This window comes from Saccopteryx leptura, chromosome 3 (genome assembly GCF_036850995.1).
Source record: "Saccopteryx leptura isolate mSacLep1 chromosome 3, mSacLep1_pri_phased_curated, whole genome shotgun sequence".
NCBI lineage: Eukaryota > Metazoa > Chordata > Mammalia > Chiroptera > Emballonuridae > Saccopteryx > Saccopteryx leptura.
This window is the reverse complement of record NC_089505.1, coordinates 316,066,783-316,087,583: the sequence shown is the minus strand read 5'-3', so window position 1 is coordinate 316,087,583 and position 20,801 is coordinate 316,066,783. Positions and strand designations below refer to the sequence as shown.

Here is a 20,801-nt window from a genome sequence, read left to right as displayed (position 1 = left end):
TTAGGAGTTCTTGTATTGGAGGTGATGGGATCCACGTGACCCTAAGCTCGGGCCAACACAGCAGTGAGCAAGTGGCACCAGGACCTTAGGCACGAACTGCTGGCAGGGTGGACAAGGTGGTGAGCAAAACCGGTGGCAGCGTGGGTAGCTCTACGTTCTCCAGTCCTGGGAGAAGCCGGAGTGATCCCGCACACTGCACTCACATCCCATTCCCATCCCGCTGCCCTGTTACCATGGGAACGGACCACCTGACCGGACGCCGTGCGCCTGCGCGGGCGTGGGGCGGGGGCGGGGCCGTGACGCGCCTCCAGGGCGGTCCTTCGGTGCGCGCCGCTTTCTTCGGCTAGGGTCTCGGAAGTCCGTGCTAGTGACCGGAGGCAGCGGCCGTGGCAGCGGTTACCTGCGGCCTAGGTAGGCAGCGCTGGGGTGGGGGCAAGGGGGACGCTCCCGCCGCGGCCTGGGCGCGGGGACGAGGGCCGAGGCGTGGGAGCCCCAGGTCACTTAGCGGCGAACGTCTAAGCGGTGGTAACGGTTTTGGGGATGTGGCGGCGGCGACGCCCTCTCCTCAGTGGGCTCTGCGCCCCTCTGTGCGCTCAGCCGGGCCCGCGGTGCAAGTTGGCGCGAGCGGCGCGCCCTGCCGGCGACCCCGCGGGTTCGTGGTGCTGACCCGGCCGGGTCGGGGGATGCGGCTGGGGACGGAACCCTGAGGCCGGGCCGGGGCGCCGCCGTCAGCCCCGCCGCGGCTCTGGGACTTGCTCGTTCCGGTTCTTCCCGACCCTTTTTGTTCCTCTTGCGGAAGAAGGTCCGCTGGCTGCGGTTCACCGCGGAGCCCCGCATTCCTGGGGCTGTGCTTAGTCACCTTCCCCGGCGGCGGATCGGGACGTCCCGGATTCGGTAGGAGGAGGAGGTGTTTGTAGAGTGGGCGCAGCCTGGACTTTCTGGAGGGGGTGGGGGAGAGCGGTTCGCTGCGCTTGTTGCTGGAGAAGTTGGAGGGACGGGAGAAACGTTTCCAGCAGGGTGTGTTCAGAAGGAAACGTCCCTTGAGATCTCATGACTCAGAGCTTTCGTTTAAGGATTTCCTGGTATTAATGGGAAAGTGGAGGCATATGGACGTAAAAAGTTTTTCTTTTCGCTAAGTGGAATTATTTAATAATCGAGTCTGATAACGTGCCAATTTTTTTTTGAAAGGAATTGCTAGGTTCTCTAGTCTGTAAATATTACGTGCATACACATTTACTGTTACAATTTTCCATTATGTAGGTCCATTACTTAGAAAGTACATTTGGCTTACCAAACTCTTAACATGCACTAGCTTCAAAGGAGAAAAATTGAAAAGGAAAATGACATTGAGAAATAGTTGCAGTCTGTTAGCTTTATTTTCCATATATACAATTGATTAATTTAAACTTAAATTTGTCCAGTCTTTAGATTTTCTATTTGCAGTTGTGGATTAGGAGTAAAACAAAAAAGAGTTTTCTTTTACATTTTCTCAGTTACCAACTTGGTTGTATAAACTTTTGTGCTTTGAATGCTATGTAACTAGGATAGATCAAATGATTTATGCCCCAGACTAAAAAGGAAGTGGACTTTCTTTTTAAAAGTTCAGGAAATAGTCACTGCATTTATCTAAATACAGCTTTGGCAATATTAACTTTTAGTTATGTTTGTACATTAGAAGAAAGGATATAAAGATCATGACCAAGAAGAAGAATTTTCAAATAATTGGTGTTTGAGTGTGTAATGTTCAATTAAAAAAAAACAACCACTTCCTTAAACTGGGCGTGACTCAACTATTTTTCCTGTTTTTGCCAGCTTTAGTTACCTTTTTTAGGTACTAAATGTTAGAGTTCCTAAAAAGAAAGATTCCCCCAAACAACTTATTATTATTGTTTTTATTGATTGATTTTAGAGAGAGAGAAAGGATGGAGAGAAAGAGGAAAGGAAGGGAGGGAGGGAGGGGAGAGGAAGGAAGAAAGGGAGAGAGAGAGAGAAAGAATCGACTTATTGTCCCACTTATTTAAGCATTCATTGGTTGATTCTTGCATGTGTCCTGACAGGGTTTGGAACCTGCAACCTTGGTGAATCAGTACTACATTAACCAACTGAGCTATCTGGCCAGGGCATTTTTCTTTTCTCCTTTCTTCCTCCCCCTCCCCCTCCTTTTTATTGATAGCAGGTATTCTTGTTGGTGTGAGGTGGTATATCCCGCTTTTGATTTTATTTCCATAATGATTGGTGACGTTGAGTGTCTTCCTGAGCTTGTTGGCTATTTTTCTATCTTGTTGAGAGAAGTGTTTATTGAAGTTCTTTGCCAATTTTTTGTTGTTGTTGAGTTTTAGGAATTTTCTAAATATTCTGTTTATTGATCCCCCTTATATTATATGATTGCAGATATTTTTTTCCCATTCTTTGGGTTGCCATTTTATTCTGTTGATAGGCCTTTTGCTGCACAAAATTAAAAAATTTTCATGAAGTACAATATGCTTACATTTTCTTTTATTACCTATGCATTTGGTGTCATAGACAATAAATCATTGCCAAATACAACGTTGTGAATCTTTTGTCCTATGTTTTCTTCTAAGGGTTTTATTGTTGTCTTACATTTAGGTTATTGATGCATTTTGAATTAATTTTTTTATATGGTGTTAGGTAAGGGTCCGTACAAGGTCATTGTTTTGCATGTATATTCAATTTTCCTAGCATCTTTTGTTGAAAAGACTACCATATATCTGCAGGCTTATCTCCAGGCTCTCTATTCAATTGGTCTATATGTCTTTATGCCAATTCCAGTACTTATTTATCTTATAACTGGAATTTTTCACCTTTTGATCCCCTTCACCCATTTTTTCCATCTCTTGCCCCTGTCTCTGGCAACCACCGGTCTATTCTTTGTATTTATAAATTCAGTTCTTTTTTTGTCCTCGTTGATGTTTATTTTTCACATATAAATGTGAGATCATATGGTATTTGTTTTCACATGATTGATTTCATTCATGTTGTAAATGGCATGATTTCCTTTTTATGGCTGAATAGTACTCCATTTTATCCACATTTTCTTTCCTCATTCATGTATCAGTGGAAACTTAGGTTGCTTCCATGCTATTGGAATTTCTATAGAGATTGCATTAACTCTGTAGATTGTTTTGGGCAGTATGGCCATTTTAATAATACTAATTACTCAAATCCATAAGCATGTGATATCTAACGATTTATTTGTGTCTTTAGTTTCTTTCATCTGTGTCTTACATTTTCACTGTATAGGTTTTTTACCTCCTTGGTTAAATTTATTCCTAGGTATTTTATTCTTTTAGATGCAATTATAAATGGAATTGTTTCCTTAATTTCTCTTTCTCATACTTTATTAGTGTATGGAAATGTAACTGATTTATGTATAGTAGCCCCCCACCCACCACCCTGCCCTTTATCCATATTGTTCCAAGACATACAGTGGATGCATGAAACTGAATAGAGCTGAATCCTAGATATATCCTATGGTTTTTCCTATTGGTATATACATATGGTAAAGTTTAATTTAAAAATATGGCAATGTAAGAGATTAACAATACCTAATAATAAAGTAGAAAAATAATCACAATATACTGTAATAAAAGTTACGTTTTATTGATCTTTCTCTTGTCTCAGAATATCTTCCTATACTCACTATTGTTATGCCGTGAGGTGATATATGCCTTTTAAGTTGAGAATTTTCACTTATAAAGCATGCACCTTACGGCTTCTCTTTGATATATCCAAATTACCAGCATCGCTACTCTAGTACTTTGGGGCCATTAAGTAAAATAAAAGTTACTTGAACACAAGCAGTTCGATAATTCAGCAGTCAGTTTGATAACTGAGATGGCTATTAAATGACTAAAGGGTGGGTATATAGTGTGGATGTACTAGACGGATGGGTCAGATCCCAGGCAGAGTGGAGTAGGACAGTGTGACATTTCCAGCAGCACACAGTTTAAAATGGTGATGGAAGAAGACTTGATTTGGGGTAATGAGCATCCAATACAATATACAGATGATGTGTTAAATTGTACAACTGAAACCTACATAATTTTATTAACCAATGTCACCCCCATAAATTCAATAAAACATCTTTATAAATAAAAGTAAAAGAAATACAATGGAATGAAACTGTAACTTTTTGAAAATTAATGAGTTTATTATGATACTAAAAAAATAATTTGTCACCAGTAAAAGAAGTTATTGCATCAAATGTTTACACTAAAAAGAGTAGTAATTAAAGGGAAATAATTTATTCTGACCTAGTCAGTGAGGGAAAGAAACTCTTCTGTACAGAAGAACACCAGCTCAAAAATGTTAAAAGAAGGATAGTATTAGAATTTTGCAACCCCAGATGAAATAGTGACTCAGGCTACAATACAATCATCAGTGGATGCTGAAACTGTAGCATGCACTGGGTACAATAACAGACGTCAGAGACTTTCAGGAATATAGATGTTTCTTTATTGGCCAGTTTAACCTGCGCAGGGGTGAATTCCCAGGTGTCCGGAGACACCTTACTCACAAGGAGCCACAAACTGGAATCGCACCTGGCGCTTACAGCTAGTTCCTTATATATCCTAAGTCAGCAAGCATATACAGAAGCAGATGTGGCGGTTACCTATTCGCTAAGGGGGCTGCACATAGTATAGCAACAGGGGCTGGGTCTAGCTCATTAGCGAATTCCAAACATAAACTTCTGATAAGGGTCTTTAACCAATGGAATGCAAACGTTTGTCTTTCTTTGTTCTCAGCCTCACAGGGTCCCTATCTGTCTCTGCTTCTTGAAGGACCTTGGGCATGGTATTCCTAACAGAACAGGAGCAGGACTTGCCTGTAACCCTTAAGTTCCCTGTTCCATCAGTGCCCTGCCTATATCCTATTATTTTAGATATTCTGATCTTCTCTTGGTCCTTACAGAAACCACGGGGTGAAAGGTTCAAGGAAGACTGGGTAATCACGTGTGGCAAATTATTAGCCCATAGAGAACTTCTTAACTGGTTATAAGAAAAGAAATGACTTCACAGTGGAGAGGTCAGGATGTCACCACTGTTGAACCCACTTCACTAATGAGTCAACCAGTCATAAACCTCTGGTTTGATGTAGTAGAACACTCACAGCACCATCTGGGAGGAATTTTTGCCAAAAATGTTCAGCTAAAATCATATCAAACCTTTAGATCTATCTTCTAGTTTACAGGAAATACAGGAGATTTAAGGACATGTTAAATAGACCACAAGGAAGCAGTCAGACAAAGTCAAGAAAACAGCATTCTACCAGTAAGTCAATGACTTTGGTTTCTTTAATAAGTCAATTACTTGGAAAAAAGGGAGAAGGAATGAGATGAGAGGTAGTTCTGGACTTAAAAGAGACTTATGAGATGTGATCACATATAACTTGTAGACTTGATTGGGTCCTATTTTGAAGCAAATATAAAAAACATTTTGGAAGCAATTAGAGTCATGTGCATATGAAAGAATTCAATGACAATAGATTTGAGGTTCATTTTGTTAAATGTTATAATGGCATTGTGGCTAAGTAAAGTCTTTTTTTTAAGGATGTGTACTGAAGTATTTAGAAATAAAATGCCATGTTGACTAACAGCTAAAAAAAGAAAAAGTAGATGAACAAATATGGCAAGATGTTCACAATTATATCTAAATTATGTGTTATGGATGTTCATTATATGATTTTCTCTGAAAAAAATTATGAGTTGTTTATTTCTGTGTAATATTTCTGGACCATAGTTGACTGATTATGGAAAACTCACAAAGTGAAATCTTCAAATAGGTGGGGAGAATACTGTATATTATTTTTCTTATCCTGAAACATTACTGAATTCATTTATTCTAACAGCTTTTGGTGGAGTCTTTAGGATTTTCTATAAATAATTTGTCACCTGCAAATGGAGACAGTTTTACCTATTTGCAATTTGGATGCCTTTTATTTATTTTTTGCCTAATGGTGTGGCTAGAACTTTTCAGTACTATGTTGGATAAAAGTGGTGAGAACGCATTTTTGTCTCTACATTTTAATCTCTCACATTTTATGTTTTTGATATCACAATTTATATTTTTTTGTTATATGTATTCCTTAACAAATTATTGTAGTTATAATTATTTTTACTTTTGTCTTTTATCCTTCATACTAGCCTTATAAGTGATTAATCTACCACCTTTACAGCATTAGATTATTTTGAATTTTACTATATATTCCTGTTACTAATTAGTATCCTTTTTATTTTAATATCAGAGTCCCTTTAACATTTTTTGAAAGGCTGGTCTAGTGTTGATGAACTCCATTAACTTTTGAGTGTCTATAAAACTGTCCTTCATTTTTGAAAGACAGCTTCACTGTAAAGTTATAGAGTGCTTTTGGTGACAGTTTTTCGTTTTTATTGTTACTTTTTTTTTTTTTTTTAGCATTTTGAATATATTATGCCATTCCCTTCTGGCTTGAAAACTTTCTGATGAAAAAATCTTGTCTTATGGGGCTTCCCTTGTATGTAAGTATTGTTTTTCTCTAGCTGCTTTTAAGATCCTCCCGATATCTTTAACTTTTGGCCTTGTAATTACAATGTGGCTTTGTCTGGGTCTCTGGATTTATCTTATTTGGAACTTCCTGGATTTTCTGGATCTGGATGTCTGTTTCCTTCCCCAGGTTAGGGGAATTCTCAGCCATTATTTTTTCAAGTAACTTTTCAGCCCTTTATTCTCTTTCTGGGACCCTTATAATTGTGAATGTTGTTCTGCTTGATGTTGGTTCATGAGTCCCTTGAGCTGAATTCACATTTTTAATTCTTTTTTCTTTTTGTGGTGCTAATTGGATGAGTTTCAGGGTCCTGTCTTCAGGTTCACTGATCCTTTCTTCTGCTTCATCTACTTTGATATTGAACCCTTCTATTGTGTTTTCCTGTTAAATTATAGTATTCATTGGCATTGTGACTTCTATTTGGTATTTTAAAAATATTTTCTCTATTTTTTGAAATTCTCACTTTATTCTCTTCTTGTTCTCCTAAGCTTGGTGTGAGAAACTTTATAAGTTATTTTGAACTTTTATCAGCTAAATCTCATACCTTGGTTTCATTAATATTTTTTACTGAGGTTTCATCTTGGAACATATTCCTCTATTTCTTAATTTTCCTTGGACTCTGAATTGATTTCAGTGATTAGATGAAAGAGCCACCTCTCTTAGCCTTGAATCTTAGTTTCTTGTAGGAAATAAACCTGAACCATCCAACCTACCCTCTCTTGGTTGTCTCATACATTTTTAGTTATCCCAGCAGACTGCTTTATTCCTCCTGGCTCCCAGTGCTTGAGGGTGTGCCGAGACCTGTCAGTGTCTCAGCTGAGATCATCTCAGTCAGCATATAAACTCAATCTGACTGGAGGCAGACCTGCAGGCAGCAGCTTTGAGAGGATGCTAATATATATAGTTCTTTCAGAGGAAGACTGGGAGATGGGCTTTTCTGTCTACTCCCTCTACCCTGAACCCTGGGATAATAGGCAGTTAAATGTTTGTTTCTTTGCTACTGCCCTGCTGCACCTGGAAACACAAGCTGGCTGCCAGAGCCAAACTATCAAGGAACATGCCCTGTGGGTGGCTACCACTACAGCCAGAGTTCCATATGTGTACACTCGCTCCTTTCTCAGAGACATTGGTGACCTGGGGGAATGCTACAGCCTTTCCCCTGGATCAGGCTGAGGGAGAATGCAAAGATGGTACCCGCTGATCTTGCCTTCTCTGGAGAGAATTGTAGTCAGCCCAGTGTGTGTTTAATTAGAAAACTACCCTGCAGGCCACAGCTTTTAAGATAAGTTAATAGGTCTCTTTCACAGAGAGTTTTTAATTTTTAAAGATCAGTGATTTTGTAGTCCTAAATTTTCATCATCCCAGTATTTCTTTTTAACTGCTTAGGTTAAACAAACAGACAAACAAACATTATTTAAACTTAAACAGTCACATCATTTTATAAAAGTTGTTGGTGGTTTAAGAGAAGGAGTGAGGTCAGCAACTCAGAAAATGATGAATATTGACATTTTAGTTGATATTATCTGGAAAACTTGACTAGTATGTTTCCTACATCATTAATCATAGTGTCTCAGCTAGAGATCAAATTAATTAGATGTTTCAAAATATCACGTACAGTATTTGAGTTCTGGAGGCCTTTGGTCTGTGCACATATTTAAAGACTTCAAGGAAGTATCCCTGCCATTGCTCTGAGGGTGTGGAGGGTCGGATGGGAAACTTGGTACTGATGCGGAATAGTCAGGTATATTTTATCCTTAGATGTTCTAAAGAAACCTGAAAACTACTCCAAGCACTAAGAAACTTCTTAGTAGAAATGAAGGCATGAAAAAAAGAGGATTTTGAAATACTTTTGTTTAATAATTAACTTTTCTAGAATGAGAATATTTTAGCATGAGCATGTGTTATTAGATAACTAAAGGAGATCCTGTAATGACTAATGTTTCTGCTGTAGCTAAATTGTTAGTTTTATATTAAGTTCATGAATAAACAGTTTCTAGGTCAGCAATTTCCTGGGGAAAAAAAAAGGAAAGAAAATCAAGGTGGTTGCAGAAAGCTATAGTGTACCAAACTTGATTTAGGGGTAAATGTAGAGCACTTCTCCCACCCCCCACCTCCCAGGAATTAGACCAATGAAACAAAGCTGTTAAAGTCAGGAACGTAGTGCTCCAATTGTGGTAGAGTGATGATGGCAAGATGTTTTGCCTACTGATCTCAGTAATACAGTGTTTGATGGGAGTTTTAAGTGAAGGTAAAATAAGAATTTGCACACTGACCTAATAGAATTATTTCCACAATCGCCTTAAATCTCATTGAAATTCCAACCATATTGAAAGGATAATTCAAGAGTAGCTTTGTGGTTCTTTAGAGGAGCTAAATATTTTTGACTCTTAGCATAAGATGAAAGATTTACATATAATATACGAGTGAGCTAATGGAACCCTTCAGAAAAATAATACAAGAATTTATTATTTTCTTAGAAAGCTTTTAATAGTGCTGTGTTCAAAATCATACACCTTGAAAATAATACATTTTGAACTTTTTTTTTTTAATCTTTTTTTTTTTTTTTTTTTTTTACAGAGACAGAGCGTGAGTCAGAGAGAGGGATAGGTAGGGACAGACAGACAGGAACGCAGAGAGATGAGAAGCATCAATCATCAGTTTTTTGTTGTGGCACTTTAGTTCATTGATTGCTTTCTCATATGTGCCTTGACCGTGGGGCTATAGCAGACCGAATGACCCCTTACTCAAGCCAGCAACTTTGGGACCAAGCTGGTGAGCTTTTTCTTTTTCTGCTCAAGCCAGATGAACCCGCGCTCAAGTTGGCGACCTCAGGGTCTCGAACCTGGGTCCTCCGCATCCCAGTCTGATGCTCTATCCACTGCGCCACGGCCTGGTCAGGCCATTTTGAACTTTTTGACAAATGTTTTTAAAATGTCTTGTTTATTGTTATTTCAATAATATTACTCAAAATACTTAATAAACATTTGATTTCTTTTGGGATAAGGCATTGTTTTAGATAAATAAAAAATTAAATGTTGGCTCTGTCCTCAAGTAACAGATAAACATAAATTAACTGTAACATAAGGCAGAGTAAAACTGCTGAATTGAAAAATATAGTATTAAACTGAGGTCATTAAAGATGCCCTCACACAGATGTGTCTATTGACTAGATTTTGATGGAGAAGTCCTTAAAGGACATATTCCAGGAAGAGTAAGCAGTTTTTGCAAAGATAATAGACTACAGAAGCTTCTTGACCTGGGTGGGAAAGAATGAGTAGTTTGTGGCTAGAAAACTATAATGCTTGAGAAGAAATGGAATGAAATGAGGCTAAGAAAATAGTTTGAAGTAAAATCATTGGGGAATTCTTTGTATTTTAAAAGAGAATTAATTAAGGTTAACCTATATAGAGAGCAATCCTGAAACTAAATTTTTAAGAAAGTGTAAGATAGGATAATATTTATTATTATTAAAGAATTCTGTGAGACCCAAGATAGCGACAGAGTAGGTGGAAGCTACACTCACCTCTTCCCAGGACCAAACTGGAATTACAACTAAAATATAGAGCAATCAACTTGAATAACTAACCAAAGACTACCTGAAGAGAAGTTTTGTAACCAAGGATTTATAAACGCCACATCGAGACTGGTGATAAGAAGGGCAGAGGTGTGAAAAGGACTGGCCCCACACCCACGGGCAGCTGCTGAGATTCTGGACAGATACCTCAGCTGCCGAGTTTCTTCCAGAGAAGTGTGGGGTCTCAACCCAAGCCAGATTCCCCAGCCCAGAGCACCAGAGCTGGGAAGAGGTGCCCACAAACCATTTGTCTATGAAAATTGGCAGGGATTCTGTCTACCAGAGAGAGAGAGTAATCTGTTAGGTACTCTCTTAAAGGGCCAACACATAAAATCCCTTTCATGGCCACACCCTGGGCTCAAGCAGAGATAGGACAGAATGGACCAGAGTGATGTGAGGAGAGACTGGGTTTCGTGGCTCTGGGGAGAGAGCTAAAGATAGAGTTTCCAGGATCCCTGTGCAAAGTCATTCACACATGCTGCAGATGCCATTTTTTTTGGGGGTAGAGTACTCCCCATATGGTATCAGCCTGGGGGAATGCAGTCGCCACACCTGCTGGGCTCCTTGTCCCCTACCATGTTGAACTTGCCCCTGCTGAGGAGTCAGCTGTCTGGAAGGGGTGTAAAGGTCTGGAAAGACTCAGTGGGTGTCATTGACTTGAGTTGTGTGGCTTTGGGGCCAAGGCCACAAACCTGAATGGTACTTTCCCCCATGGGAAGTCTGCTAGCTCCATTCTCCCAGGCTCCTGGAGACCCCACCTCCACACAACTGGTTGGCTCCACCCTACCAAGGTCTGGGCAGAATCTGGGACAGACTGAGTTGTGTGGCTCAGTGGATGGGGGCCAGGTTTTCCCTCAAACCTGACAGGTCCCTCCCCCTCACAGAAGATCTGGTATCCTTATTCTCCTGACTTCTGGTGCCCCACCCTGCTGTGACTGGGCTCTAGGGAGAATCTGGGACAGATTGTGTTGTGTGGCTCTAAATGGGGGCTATTTTTCCCTTGCATGCTTGACATGTGTAGTGCTGTCCCTTCACATGAACACATCTTGGTCTGTTTGGGCCTGGTAAACTCTGCTGGCCTCACCCTGATGACTCACTGAGACCCTTATCCCACCACAAAGGTTTGTGAGCACCCAGTGGGTGGCAGCTAGACTGGGTACTACCAGGGAAATATTATCCTAATTCCAAAACCAGATAAAGACACTACAAAAAAGAAAATTATAGGCCAGTATTCCTGATGAACATAGATGCTAAAATCTTCAACAAAATATTAGGAAACCAGATCCAACAATACATAACAACAAAATCTGAAAAGCCCATTTCTAGACTTGAATATATGAGTGTTAACTCAGTTGTTTAGACAACTTCAGTTAATATAAATATTTGTTTGAAAAAAAAGCTTCTATGGGGCAAAATTTAGAAACTTACTCATTGTATTTTGAAATGAGCCACTCATACAATTAATTTTTTTTAAATGGAAATGGGGTTTTGTGGCAGAACTAAAACCGGAAATGGTACTAGGTTACCAGCCAATATTTGTTTTAGTGAATTTAAAGTGACTTTTTTTCATGATGTTGATAAAACAGTTGAAAGTTTAAATAAAATGTTTTTAAAGGGAAAGCTTATTCACCAAAAGCAGAGCTGACCCATTAAGAGACGGAAAAGTACTGAATTTTGTTTTCCTAGGTTAATAGGATTAAGCCATGTTTGAGTGTGCTTTCTCAAGAATTTGCATTTCATTCACTAACATCGTTTGTATTTTCCCCTTAAAAACTATATCAGTCCACTTCTATTTAGCACTTTTTTTTTTTTTTTTTTTTTTACAGAGCCAGAGAAAGAGAGTCAAAGAGGGATAGATAGGGACAGATAGGAACGGAGAGAGATGAGAAGCATCAATCATCAGTTTCTCATTGTGGTACTTTAGTTGTTCATTGATTGCTTTCTCATATGTGCCTTGAGCAGCAGACTAAGTAACCCCTTACTCAAGCCAGCGACCTTGGGTCCAAGCTCATGAGCTTTTGCTCGAACAAGATGAGCCTGCACTCAAGTTGGCGACCTCAGGGTCTCGAACCTGGGTCCTTCTCATTCCAGTCCGATGCTCTATCCACTGCGCCACCACCTGGTCAGGCCTATTTAGCATTTTTTTGGAGTTTCTAGCCCAGGTCAATTAGGCAAGAAAAAGAAATAACATAAGCAAAGAATTTTAGTGGACATTTCTCTACAGAAGATATGGCACGTGGAAAGATGCTTGATATTATCAGTCTTTAGGGAAATACAAATCAAAACTATAGATTCTGCTTCACATCAATTAGGATGGCTGTAATATGTAAAAATGACAGGTAATAGCAAGTATTGGCGAGGAGAAATTATTCAATAGAACCTTCCCTCATGTTGCTAGTGGGAATGTAAAACATGAAAATGTTAACAAACTTAGTAGCCAGTTTGGTAGTTCCTTAGAAAGTTAAATATAGTTATTGTGTCACCAGCAATTATATTGCTAGCTGAATATCAGGAGAATTAAACATGTTTACACAAAACTTGGAGATATATGTTTATTTCCATTGTTAGCAACATTATTCATAATAGTCAAAAAGTGTACAACAACTAAAGTGTCATTAACTGATGAAACCAAAATGAGGGATATCTATACAACAGAATATTATTTAACCATAAAAAGGAATGAAGTGCTGGCACCTGCTACAACATGGATGAACCTGAAAGCAGTATACTAAGTGAAAGAAATCAGGCACAAAAGGCCACAGGGTCTGTGATTATGGGTTAAATGTCCAGAATAGATAAATTGAGAGGCAGAAATTATATTTGTGTTTGCCTGGAGCTGGAGAGAGGGAAGAATAGGTAGGCATGGTGTTTCTTTTTGGGGTGTGGATAGTGTTTTACTATTAGATGATAGGGATGGTTGCACAACTTTGACTTTAAAAAGAACAATTCAATTGTATACTTTAAAAGAATTTTATGGTTTGTGAAGTATATGAACTTAAAAATGTTATTTGGCATTAAACCAAGAGACAGAAACCATACAGTAATTTGAAAAGGGAAAGCTTAATGTATAGAATTAACTATAACATGATTGAAGAAACAAGATTGGCTAGTAGGAGTAAAAAGAACTTGAATGAATACGGTAGAGCAGATTTAATAAGTATTTTAGTAGACAGGACTGAGACAGAGTATTCCAGCCCAGGAAGAGGCTGCTGCCTTGCTGTGTCTGAGATCCAGGCCTTGGAGAGAGTGTACTCGTCACTCAGTGGATGGTCAAGTTGCTGAGTTACTAAGCTTATTGGAAATTCTCCTTTTGCGGTACTGGGCAGGCCTTTCACAGGGTGGTGCTGCAAGCCACGTGAAGGTATGTACTAGGGCAAGCTATTCGCGGGGAAGTGCTTTGCTGATGGCACCATGCTGGAAGCTACTGAGCACTGAGTGCTGGGTCAGGGGGCTTCTGTGCACTGCGGGAACTAAGCTGCTCCCTGCAGGAGAAAGGTGGTAGAGAAGCAGCTGCATACTGCAGAAGCCTGGCTGAAGAATAATCTCTCCTCCAGTGTACCTCCATCTCCCTTTACTGACAACAATTAACACCCTGCTAGCTGGCAAAACAGCAATATGTCAAGGGCCCATTTTCACACGGCAGCCAATAATGGGTAGATTTGGATGTGAGAGGTGACAAACTGATAACCGGCTCAAGAAACAGTATTAAGTCCTATACAGTTTAGAATACATTGTTATGTTGGGTTTAAAGAAAGTACCAGATATTCATCTCAAAATAGCTAAACAAAATTTTGATGTATATATCCTTGTAATACTTTTAGAAAGTTGTTTTAAACTACAGAAAGCAATTCATGGTTATTAAAAAATACTGAACAATATAGAAATGTTTAAAATGTAAACATTTTTCTTATCCCTCAGGCCCTTACTATCTATTTTGTTCATATCTCCTGAAGATAAAACTATTAGTAACAGTCTCTAATGAATATAGTTTGATAGTAGTAGTAAGGGAGAGAGGAGAGGTAGTTTGGTAGCCATTTATCAGTTAACAATTTTTATATAACCTAAATATTCATGTTTTCCCATGTGTTTTGCAATTTAAATCTTTCTCATTGTTTTTATCATTTACATATGTTTATATGTACATTGCTGCTGTAATTTGAATCATGAAAATTTGTTTTTTTTTCTTTAGAAAAATTCTGCAAAAATGTCTCTGTACCCATCTCTTGAGGATCTGAAGGTAGACAAAGTAATTCAGGTACGTTTATGTTGTTTAAATACTCCATCCCCATGTACTGTGCTGTATATTTTAGTTACAGGTAAAGTGAAGCAAGAAACTTAAATACAGTGTGTCCGTAAAGTCATGGTGCACTTTTGACAGGTCACAGGAAAGCAACAAAAGACAATAGAAATGTTAAATCTGCACCAAATAAAAGGAAAACTCTCCCAGTTTCTGTAAGATGATGTGGCAGCATGTGAGCATGCGCAGATGATGATGTAACATCGTGTATACAGCGGAGCAGCCCACGGCTGTGCCAGTTGAGATGTGGATGGTACAGAGGAAAGTTCAGTAGTGTGTTCTGTGGCTCGCTAAATTCGAATCCGTGACCAAAGTGCAACATGAATATCGACGCGTTTATAACGAAGCGCCACCACATAGGAATAACATTACTCGGTGGGATAAGCAGTTGAAGGAAACCGGCAGTTTGGTGGAGAAACCTTGTTCTGGTAGGCCATCAGTCAGTGACGAGTCTGTAGAGCAGGGGTCCCCAAACTACGGCCCGCGGGCCACATGCGGCTCCCTGAGGCCATTTATCTGGCCCCTGCCGCACTTCCGGAAGGAGCACCTCTTTCATTGGTGGTCAGTGAGAGGAGCACATTGACCATCTCATTAGCCAAAAGCAGGCCCATAGTTCCCATTGAAATACTGGTCAGTTTGTTGATTTAAATTTACTTTTCTTTATTGTAAATATTGTATTTGTTCCCGTTTTGTTTTTTTACTTTAAAATAAGATATGTGCAGTATGCATAGGGATTTGTTCATAGTTTTTTATAGTCCGGCCCTCCAACCGTCTGAGGGACAGTGAACTGGCCCCCTGTGTAAAAAGTTTGGGGACCCCTGCTATAGAGGCTATACGGGATAGCTACCTAAGGAGCCCTAAAAAATCTGCATGAGCCACATTGAACTGTACTGAATAGGTATGAAACTGGGAGAGTTTTCCTTTTATTTGGTGCAGATTTCACATTTCTATTGTCTTTTGTTGCTTTCCTGTGACTGGTCAAAAGCGCACCATGACTTTTACAGACACACTGTATATATTTTCGCTTTTTTACAACATAGACTTTTTTCAATTTATTAATTGCAGACTACACAGTTATAAAAAAGCTGGTGATTCCTTTTCATTTTACTGTGAATGGGTGTGGGATGTTATTTCTTTAAAACTGGACTTAAGCTATTCCATGATAAGTAGATTTTTTGACTAAAATTTAAATACAACATACACAAGTTGGTAAAATACACGCCAACTTTTTGTTGTCCTAGTTTTGTTTAAAATTAGAATGTTGTTCCTTTGGGTCTTTTGCTTTAAACAGTCTTTAAAATAATTCTTTGCCTTTTTGAAGATAAAAGTCTCAGAAATGTACAGAAAGGATGAAAACAGAGATTAGTCATTTTTCCAGATCCATATGCAAATCCTTAACGCTTAGTGCTCCGATGTCATTAATGGCTTAATTTTTATTCTTGAAGGCTCAATATTTCCGATAAAGAATTTTTAAACAGAAAGTGTGTTTGTTCAGATGCACCTTGTAGAAATAAAACCACACGAGAAAAAATACTGACAAAATACTGAAGAGAGCAGTGATAGAGCATTTAAGATGAACAGGCCACTTAAAAAGGTGAAATAGATTTCAGAGATTTTTACAACCTATTATTAAATATCAATAGTGGATCTATGATGGAAAGTGTATGTTCACTGATTTCCCCATATTTAACCAATCAGTACTACCAGCTTAAAAATTCCAGCCACGTGTTTGTTACTATCTTTGCTGGGATTTTTTCACCCTTAAAAGGCCAACATTTTGCCTAAAAACACTTGAATTCTTGAAATAACTTAAGACTTCTCACAAGTTTAAAATAAGTCGTTTATTTTCAATAAATATTATGAAGTAAATCTCAAAATAAACTAAGGTCAAGGCCTCAAGTAAGTAACATGATCTTTAGAGTAAGCATCTCTGAAGTATCAAACCACGCAAAAAAAATTCTGATAGATACATGAACTTACCAGGAATTACAATTGCCCTTTTGCTGTTCTGCTTGGCTGCCTGACCCCACCCTTAATTATTGGACAATGGCCGCTGGGACAGAGGGGCTCCAGGAAGCTGGTCATTCACCCCAAGAAGTACTCAGAAAGCCTAACATACCAGCACACCCTTGCTTGAGGCTATCCCCAACCCTATAAAATTTTGCCTCAGTCTGTTTTTGGGGCCCTTCTTTCGGAGAAGTGCCCCTGCAGGTCTTTCTCTTCTAATGAAGCTGCACATCTGATGTTCGAGTGCCTTCTCATTCTTACATCTGGTGCCGAAACACAGCACGGGGTACCGGCTGCCTGGACGATCCCCTTGCGGGCCAAACTTACACAAACAGGAAAGCAGTGGACAGCGGCAGCTCGTCCACAGTGTCGTAGATGGGGCTGATGGCCCTGGGCACCTCAGCCTTCAGTGGCAAACCCCAGCATTCTGGGCAAGGTTAGGTCATAGGTGGCTGGAGCAGGGCTGGAAGAGACTGAACCCTCCCTTAGAGGAGTGAGGGGGAAGCCTACCTTCCAGTGTCCCTGTTTCCTCACAGCAGAGGCATGTAAGTCTGGCAGGCTTTAGCTCAATGACCTTCCTTTCCACTATTGAAGCAGGACCCAGATGGCATCCTATGAGACCCCTTTGGGGCGTTGGAGCCTTTAAGGGCATATCCTAAAAGCTGGTAGTTCCCCTGATATCTATTGGGGTATCTTAAAAGCCATGCTCAGAAGATCTCGCTGAGGGGTTTGAGGATCCCCATCCGCCTATATAAATCTTTTCCATATATCTGGAGCTATTTGGAAAAAGACAAAACGGTGTTATTAGCTGGATCAAATAAAGAAGGTAGTAGTTTGCAGGCGAAAAAGATTTGGTGTCTCCTGTTCATCAGCATTCAAAAGAAATTTAAATTATCATTTTTTTTAAATAAAAAGCATGATATGGTAGACCCGTAGGAGTTCCAGGATATGACTACCCCCTTTTAAATTTTTTTAAATTGACCTTAAAATGTTTGCTGGGTACACTTTAATAATACCTTAACTTTAAAGATTGTAAGAATGACAAAATACGGTAAATGCTTTTGCTCCATATGCAGGAGAATTTTCAGTTTAACCAGTTTAGGAAATTCAATAATAGAACAATGCATACAGACAATGAGCTATAACATACTTAGCAGCCTCTCCTGTTCTGACAGAGGTTACTATAAGTCCAGATGTGTTTGTGTTTTTTAATGCTCACAAGATTTAAAAGTATCCTAGCTATTCAAGTCTTGGGCTGTTTTGTCTGTGTATGCAGTTCATTTTTTTTATTTTTTAAAAAATTATTGATTTTATAGAGAAAGGAAGGGAGAGAGAGAAACAGAAACATCCATCTATTCCTGCATGTGCCCTGACCAGAGATAGAATTCGCAACCTTTGAGAATATAGACAATGCTCTAACCAACTGAGCTATTTGGCCAGGGCGTGTATAGTTCATTTTATATAGTAGCTGATAACTTAGATTTCTTTTTGCTCTGGAGATGCCCTTGGTGATACTTATTTTCTAATCTTATGTCCTTTTACACCACAATAAAGCTAAATGCAGCAGTGAACTGGCAGTTCATATATCGTAAACTATTTTTACAATAGTCATTAGGCTGTGGCTTTCAACATCATATAATTTCTAAACCTCTTTGTCCATTACAAATCCTTAAGAGGAGCCTGTGGTTGCTTTTCCTATGCAAAATAGCTGATAAGAAACAATGATCCAGCCTGGCTAGCGGTGGCACAGTGGTAGAGCATTGATCTGGGACACTGAGGACTCAGGTTAGAAACCCTGAGGTCACTGGCTTGGGCATGGGATCATAGACATGTCCCCATGGTTGTGGGCTTGAGCCCAAAGGTCGTTGGCTTGAGCAAGGGGCGTCACTGGCTCAGCTGGAGCCCCCCCTCCCCCATCCCCACATCAAGACATGTATGAGAAAGCAATCAAGAAACAGTTGTAGTGCTGCTGCTACTCGTTGATGCTTCTCATCTCTCTCTCCTGCCTTTCTGTCTTTCTGTTTCTGTCTCTGTCTTTCATTTAAAGAGAAAGAGAGAGGAGAGAGAGAGAAAAAGAAAGGAAGGAAGGAAAGAAAAGAAAGACAGACACAAGATCCAGTGCTCTTTAGTTTTCTAAAGCAGTGAGCAGAGGTTGGCTGTGGTGGCTCCATGAGTGTGTTTTCTCCACGTGCTTTCTGTAATGGCAGAAACAAGATGCCCGCAGTCTTTGCTGTGTGCTTTTTGGAGTCCCTGGTACTGTGTGCTTTTTGGAGACACCCTCCCTTCTTTTTAATAGTTTGAGATTCCAAATAAGTGTGGATTTATTTGCTACTTTTTATGATTCATAGTCTTTGTTAAACCCTGTTGTACCATCTTTCTTTTATTACTCCAGGTTACATAGTAAATATGTCTGGTTGCTAAGAACTTCCTATATATATTCCTTGGATAAGAACAGTAGCAATAAATGAAATAATAGAAATAATAACCAATCTAAAAAGGAATATTTTTAAATTAATAAATTGTACCTTTTAGAGTAGTTTTTGGTTCACAGCAAAATTGAAAGTACAAGGAGTTGCCATTTTACCTCCCCTCTCTCTGTACACTACATATCCTCCCTCACAGTCAGCATTCTCATCAGAGCCCTGCATTGGTTACAGGGTTACCTACACAGACACATTATTACCACCCAGAGTTTGTAGTTTGTTTATAGTGTATATCAGGGTTCACTCTTGGTGTTGTTCATTCTGTTGGTTTTGACAAATGTAGAATGACATATGTCCACCTTTCGTAGTATGGGATACTTTGCTCTAAAAATCCTCTATGCTCTGTCTCTTCTGCCCTCCCTCCCCCCTGACCCCTGACAACTGCTGATTTTTTAACTGTCTCATAGGTTTGCCTTTTCAACAGTATCATGTTTGGAATCACACAGTGTTCAGCCTTTTCAAATTGGTTTCTTTCAGTTAGTAATATTCATTTAAGTCTCCTCCATGTCTTTTCGTGGCTTGATAGTTCATCTCTTTTTAGTGCTGAATAGTATTTTTTCTTAGAGTCATCCATGGAGTAATCAACCAGCCATTAGCGTCTTTCAGCTGATAGTTGGTGAGAGAGCTTTCAAAACTCTACATAACACTGCTCACAAAAATTAGGGAATATTTCAAAATGAATATGCAGTGATAAAATATCCACTAATTTTTTTGAGCAGTATACTTACAGTTTGTGGAGTATTATGTAGAATTATATTTTCATGCTGCGTTCCTTTTTTCTTTTCTTTTTTTCTTTTTTGTGATAGGGACAGATAGGGACAGACAGACAGGAAGGGAGAGAGATGAGAAGCATCAATTCTTCGTTGCAGTACCTTAGTTTATTAATTGCTCTCTCATATGTGCCCTGACGGGGGGGGGGGGCTACAGACTGAGGGACCCCTTCCTCAAGCCAGTGACCTTAGGCTCAAGCTGGTGAGCTTTGCTCAAACCAGATGAGCCTGTGCTCAAGCTGGCGACCTCAGGGTTTTGAACCTGGGTCCTCCATATGCCAGTCCGATGCTCTATCCACTGCGCCACCACCTGGTCAGGCTCATGCTGCATTCTATTTCAGTTTAGAATGTGACAAGTTATAAAGAGTGAATATTGAAGAATGACTCGATAACAAGCATACGAGAACATTTATAGACCATGAGTAAAGTACCATTCAATGCTCTTGTAGGCCATACTTAGTTAAATTAAGCTTCCATCTCTCCAAGATCTTTGGGACTACTCTTGGCATTAATATCAGGGCTAGGTTGAGATATAGGTATAAACTTCATTACTCAGTCGACAAATTTATGATTATGTAAAAAGTGTTATTAGACATGGGTCATACAACTTATTACCAACCTTGTCTCTAAAAGACAGCTATTTCAGAAAGTCAGATGTATCTGTAAAGGAGAAAGGATTTCCATCAGTGGTTACTTAATACAACGTGGGCTATGAAGACAGCCCCGAGAGGAGTTCCAGGCATACCTGAGCATGAGTAACCCTGCTAATGTAGACACTGTCACAGTGATTTTGGAAGGTTAACAGTTAAAAATTATACTATGATTTTTTACATCAGTGATAAAATATGTGTTTCGCATACTTGGTAATGATTTTGTATTTAGTGTAGCATAGTGACTTCTTATGCTAAAATAAAGTTTATTTCAGGATGGTAGGGTAAAATGGCAAAATAAGTTTTAACAACTTAATAAGTATTTAAATTTATAGGTGTTTATCTGATATGGGACTTTCAACATTTTTTAAAAAGACTTTATTGACTTTAGAGAGAGGGTAGGAGAGAAGGGGTGGGGAAGGAGTGGCAATGGTCCACTCTGTACTAGTTGTGTCTTGTTTGTGCCTTGACCAGGCA

The 20,801-nt window shown here is 39.3% G+C and overlaps 1 protein-coding gene across 3 annotated transcripts in view; it reads left to right on the top strand.

The window, feature by feature from the left end:
* Positions 1–267: 267 nt before the first annotated feature.
* Positions 268–20,801, top strand: part of SDCBP (syndecan binding protein) — a 37,036-nt gene continuing 16,502 nt past the window's right edge. For 2 of the 3 annotated variants that reach the window (XM_066379008.1, XM_066379006.1), the window contains exons 1-2: positions 268–411; positions 14,307–14,372. In XM_066379008.1, the coding sequence (XP_066235105.1) occupies positions 14,322–14,372 (51 nt within the window). In that variant the 5' untranslated portion in view covers positions 268–411; positions 14,307–14,321. Of the gene's footprint in view, positions 412–776; positions 895–14,306; positions 14,373–20,801 lie in introns of those variants that run through there. The other variant, XM_066379007.1, reaches the window with a different exon arrangement.